Source organism: Corvus brachyrhynchos, unplaced genomic scaffold (assembly GCF_000691975.1).
Source record: "Corvus brachyrhynchos isolate BGI_N302 unplaced genomic scaffold, ASM69197v1 scaffold72, whole genome shotgun sequence".
Classification (NCBI taxonomy): domain Eukaryota; kingdom Metazoa; phylum Chordata; class Aves; order Passeriformes; family Corvidae; genus Corvus; species Corvus brachyrhynchos.
Window position 1 is genome coordinate 2596679 of NW_008236763.1, and position 5942 is coordinate 2602620.

At 47.1% G+C, this 5942-nt stretch overlaps 1 protein-coding gene across 1 annotated transcript in view; it reads right to left on the minus strand.

Annotated features, from left to right (window-relative positions):
* Positions 1 to 2145: 2145 nt before the first annotated feature.
* Positions 2146 to 5942, minus strand: part of RAB29 (RAB29, member RAS oncogene family) — an 8420-nt gene continuing 4623 nt past the window's right edge. The window contains exons 4-5 of the mRNA XM_008644819.2: positions 5864 to 5935; positions 2146 to 5543 (exon numbers count right to left, since the gene is read on the minus strand). Of these exons, the coding sequence (XP_008643041.1) occupies positions 5426 to 5543; positions 5864 to 5935 (190 nt within the window). The 3' untranslated portion in view covers positions 2146 to 5425. The remainder of the gene's footprint in view (positions 5544 to 5863; positions 5936 to 5942) is intronic.

Genomic DNA, 5942 nt, shown 5'->3' on the forward strand with positions numbered 1-5942 from the left:
AGTTTCGCCGCGCGGGCCCGGCGCGGTTTTGGAGGGAAAACGCGGCCCCGGGCGCGCGCGGGTTCACATTAATTTTTATTATGAAGAAATGCAAAAAATTGGTCTCAGCGGCAGATTTTGACACAACACTGATGTCACCGCCGTCACTACTCCCTGTGCCAGTCAGCAGTTAAGTACATGCACAATTTATGCAAAGTCCAATGAAGATTGTAGATTTTTTGCACTTTAAACTCCCCAGAAATCCCAAAATGACTCATTCTGTTTAGCAAAGGGGATGCTTTAACCATGGAAAAATTGGAAGTATTCCCCAGTCATTAAAATGGCAGGTTCTGTCACAGCAACTCACTTTCGCTTTGCACTTGGCTCTTTGGAGGTTCATCCCTCCATTTTAATAAAAATAGCGCTTAAAATCTTACTTTTGTACTTTGGGTTCACTAAGGAGACTGGCTTGATGCTACAAATATGGTCAGATTTATAGGGGCAATTACAATTACAGGATAATTGGAGTTCATTTCATGCCCTGCTTGAATTTCATTGGAATTCTTTGGAATTCTGGCCCTTTTCCTGCTCCATCCCTGTCCCTGGTGCCAGTCAATCCTCAGGAAAATCCAGCTGATCGTGGAATGAAGAGGCCCTGGGAGCATCTGCCTGTCCCAAAACCCACTGAATTAAGGAGCCCTGAGGAGGAAGGTGCAGAAACCACATCAAGGAATTCTCTGCTGGAAATACTGGATTAAAAGCCAATATTTTTGAAGGGCTGACTCAGAGATGCACAAGTTTTGCATGTTTATGTCCCGCCTGTAGCCCAATAAAAACACAATCATTGAGGATGTTTCAGTGGAGTTAATGTGGGTTTTCTATGAGTTTTTTAAATTCTTTTAGGTTTGGTTTGTTTTGGGTTTTTCGTGGGGGTTTTTTGGGTGTGTATTTGGGTTTTTTTTTCTTTTTTTTTTTTTTTTTTTTGGCAAAAAGTACAGGAGCAAACACTGCAGAGGCATAAAACTTCCTCTCGTGTATGCGAGGAGCAGAGGTTTCATAATTAAATGGGAAAAAGGCTTGCTTTTGGGCTTCTGAGTTTTGGCACAAGCCCTTGTGGGATGTGTGTGACTGGCCCTCCCCAGCCTCTGCACAGTGTTGCATTTCTTTACAAAAATAGGACCTTTGCTGGTACTGGAGTAAACAGAGGAAAATGTAGGGGAAATGTGCTGGCAAGGGGGAGCAAACTGGGTGTGACGTGTGGTGGATGGCTCTGAGTTAGCTGCTACAGCTGAGTACCTCCTTTTAATTTACTTAGTAAAGCCGTATCCCAAGGCTGGAGACCCTCCTGCTCTCTCAAAGTGATTCTGTAAGGGTTGCTCTGGACGTGGCTCATCAGCACAATTTATGCACTGAAGAGATCTGATTTTTACACTTTAAATTCCCTCTAAACCCCCCAAATGACTCATTCTGTTTAGCAAAGGGGATGCTTTAACCATGGAAAAATTGGAAGTATTCCACAGTCATTAAAATGGCAGCTTCTCACTCTTGCTTTGCACTTGGCTCTTTGGAGGTTCATCCCTCCATTTTAGTAAAAATAGCGCTTAAAATCTTATTTTTGTACTTTGGGTACCGTGAAAAGACAGTTTGATGCTACAAATATGGTCAGATTTATAGGGGTAATTACAATTACAGGATAATTGGAGTTCATTTCATGCCCTGCTTGAATTTCATTGGAATTCTTTGGAATTCTGGCCCTTTTCCTGCTCCATCCCTGTCCCTGGTGCCAGTCAATCCTCAGGAAAATCCAGCTGATCGTGGAATGAAGAGGCCCTGGGAGCATCTGCCTGTCCCAAAACCCACTGAATTAAGGAGCCCTGAGGAGGAAGGTGCAGAAACCACATCAAGGAATTCTCTGCTGGAAATACTGGATTAAAAGCCAATATTTTTGAAGGGCTGACTCAGAGATGCACAAGTTTTGCATGTTTATGTCCCGCCTGTAGCCCAATAAAAACACAATCATTGAGGATGTTTCGGTGGAATTTGTTTTGCTGGCAATTCAGGGCAGCTCACAATGAGTGTTTTGTACATTTTTATTATTTTTATGCCTAATTTCAACTTGTAAACTCATTTCTTAGGACTGTTGAGAGAGCAAAACAACAACTACCACCTGAGCAATGCCAAATTTTTATTTCAAACCGTTGCAATGCTGCACCAGTGACTGGTTGGTGTGGATTAAAATCCCCCACCAGTTCTTCCTCTTTACACGACCATAACACTGAATTGTACAATGATCAGGACCCTGCCTCTAAAATACTTCTGTGTATCAGCAAGCAATTAAAAATAAAAAGCTACATTTTGATATTGTCAACTTATTTATGACCTAGGGGCAGTAAAATTCTCCAGCTGTGTGGCCCCACAGAGCGCAGCCATCCATTCACAAAATACACCTTGAAATGCGTGTGATTTTGAGTCCCAGGGCCACAAATCCAAGCTGCAGGAAGGAGAAACGACGAGGAGGAAATGGGAACAGTTGGCCCAGAGTCACACAGAGGGTGCAGAGTGAAAGCAGGGAAAAAGAAATTCAAATTCCTTCATTTCCCAAACCGCTCCTTCCTGATGAGGCCACGAGCGGAGCAGAACGAACACAAGACTTTGCTGATTCCTATGTGAAAGATTTCAGGTTTTTACCCACCTACACATCAACAGGACTTAATTTAAGACATTTCTTGTCTTTCCCCTTCCAGTCGTTTTAAAAACCAGAATTACTTCAGCTGGCACAAGCTGGGCACAGCCCCTGTTCCTCCCACGCTGCCCCTGGATGGGGCTCTGGAATTCGTTGTAATCAAGGGGCAGTTTTTTGGGTTGGTTTGGCTTTTTTTAAGCACAGGGAGATCTCTGAAAACACTCACAGCTGCCCAGGGAAATCGTTTTCCTGTCTGGTTGGGGTTTTACACCGAGCCCAAGCAACGACTCTTCCTGGTGTGCAGCTTGTGGGGGGGTTTTTTTTGACATTTGTTCAGTTGTTAACCAACAGTAAATGTAGGAAACGAACTCCCCAAGGCACACGTGGGGATTGGAAATGCACAGAAATGCTGGGAAATCGATAAAAAATATCTTCCTTTGGGTTTTTGATCGATCCTGAGAGGCACTTCTGAAGGAAAAGGTGAAGGTTGAGAGGTGCAGGCGCCAGAGGGGCACTGGGAGGGCTCAAAGTGATGATGGAAGAAGTTTTCCTGTGAAACTGCCAGGAATTCCCTGTGAGGAGCCCCTGGCACAGATGATCCAGAGAATCCGTGGCTGCTCCATCCCTGGAAGTGCCCAAGGCCAGCTTGGAGCAGCCTGGGACAGTGGAAGTGTCCCTGCCCACGGCAGGGGTGACACTGAGGGATCTTTGAAGTCCTTCCAACCCACGCCATTCCGTGATTCCGTAACTGGATGGAAAAGGAATGGGGAATTTTCAGCTGCTCTGAGCAGTGAGTGGGGCCTGGGCAGGATTTTCCATCTCTAAGCAGTCCTAATTCAGCTCTTTGCTGAAACACTTTAAGGTGCAAACACAAAAATCAATAAATAACTCCCGAATCTGAAGGGGTTTCATGACAGCTCCTTTAGGAAATGAGGCACTTCTCCATGCTCTACACAGAACTAGGAATATTTATAGCATTAAAACCCGTTTTTTCTGGTTTTTTTCTTTTTAAGACAATGAACTAAAATTCAGCAAGGCACTTCAGGTTTTTTTGCTAATCAGTTCTCCCTGTTTCTACAGCAAAACCAAGGGCCCAGAGAAGGGTATTTTTAAGCACCTCTAACCCCAAATTTGGCAGTATTTGCATGACAGAAACCTGGCCCAGCTGTTTCAGCTTTTCATTAAAACAGTGGAGCACAACCAGGTCTGAATCTCTTAACCCTCACTGTTTCCTTGTCAATTCTTTCCAGCTCCAGAGAATGAAAACTCTGATTTTTTTGTGCTTAGTGGAGGTGCTGAGTTCCTGCCCTGCCAACTCCTCCCTCTGTGTAAGACAGGCAGGAGGAATAATCTGCCAGAGCAAAGCAATCCTAATCCAGCATGACACAGCAACTTCTAGTCCTGTTTTCCAGTTAAACCACTCGAGGAGGAAAAAAACCCAAACCCCAATTATTGGAGGCCATTTGCTGAACTCCAAACCTAAAACATGGGCAGGGTGATTCTGTCCCATCAGAGAACCATGGAACAGCAAATCCAGAGTTAAACACACAAACCACTCCAACTCCAGCCCTGAAGTGTGAGTTTCCTACTAATTCTCCTCAATTTCTACCAATTTTTTGGCCACAGCTGCTCTCCACCACGAATATCTGGGACATGGGGGGGAAAGCGGGCACCGAAGGGAAACGGGGAGTGGTTCCTCCCTTTCCTTTTATCCCACAAAGTCTTTTCCTCCTCCTCTTCCCCCTGCCCCACTAAAAGCAGCAGGGGGGAATTTCAGGGAGCTGTTTCCTCCCCCAAATTCCCTCCTGGCTGCAGGAGAATGGTGGGAAGGCAGTTCAGCAGCAGTTGCCAAGAGCTGTTTGGGGTGGGGGGTGCAGGCTGTCCTCGGAGTGCAAAGGGCCCTCGCTGTGGCACACAAAGGGGTTTACAGCCCCCTCCTCATCCCCGTGCCCCAATAAAGGGGCAGCAGAATGGGGCTGTGCCAGGCTGGGGGCGGGGTGAGGAGGAAGGGCAGGAGGCAGCTGGGCAGCTCCTGACCAAAATTTGAGGTCTCTGCTGCTGAGCAGCGCAGGCAGAACCCGGGGGGTGGGGGGGCAGAGCTGTGCTGCTCCAGGTCCCAAATTCACCCCGAGAATTTGGCAGTCTTGATCCACATCCAGCTCCACATCCTCAGGACGTCTGGTGGCACTGATGGGACGTGCTGGTCCCTCCAGGACAGAGATCCATCGTTCCAGGCATGGAGGGAGGAGTTTGCTGTAATCCCACAGCTGGGAATCCACAGGCACCACCTGGACTTGGTGTGTGTGTGACCAAAAATCACTGCAGGGCTCTGCTGGGGAGGGGATAAAGGTGCAGAAAATTAAAAAACCCCTCTGACAGCCCTGCCTGGGACAGGCCAGCACTGCCAGAGGATGAAGTGCTCAGAATTTAAAAAAAAAAAAATGTAATCCAAGCCACTGCTTGGCCATGGATTGTGCTCCATCAGAGCAGCAGAGCTCCCGGCTGCTACCATGGGGGAAAAGAGGAATCTTCCTGCTCCTCTTCCTCCCATTCCTCACTCCAAGTCACTGTAGCAACACTCTGCTGAGAAAACATTCACTGGGCAGGAGGCAAGTTCAAAATCACGGGAAAAAGCCCCCAGACCAGTGACAGTTTAGGGAGAGGTGACGATGATGATGATGATGACGATGATGATGACGATGATGATGATGACGATGAGAAGCCCATCAGTGCTGGACCCCAGGGGATGGAGTGTCAGTGGCTTTAGCAGCAGGCCCAGCCTGGAGTGGAGGTCTCCTTGATGCTGATATAGTCCCCACTCCCAGCAGAGGAGGAACTTCCATGTCCCGTGGATGAGGACATCATCTTCTCAATGAGAACCCTGGGAAAAAAAACATCCATGGCTTGGTTTGTGGGGTTGATTTTTTTAACCAGAAGCGTTGGGCAGCGTAGAAAAGAAATAAAAAATAAGAAGCAAAGCTCAGAAGGATATAAACTCCAGGAAATGACTAAAAATTCAGGTTAAGGAACATGACAACACTGGCAGTTGGACTTGGGCAGGGACACCTTCCTCTTTCCCAGGTTGCTCCAAGCCCCATCCAGCCTGGCCTTGGGCACTTCCAGGGATCCAGGGGCAGCCACAGCTTCTCTGGGCAGGGGAGGGAATTAACTCCTGGACACATGACCAGGCTCTGTTCCTACCTCATGGACTCGTTGATGTTCTTGTTTTCCTTCACAGATGTCTCCACCCATCCTGAAAACACATTTTCTTTGCTGAACC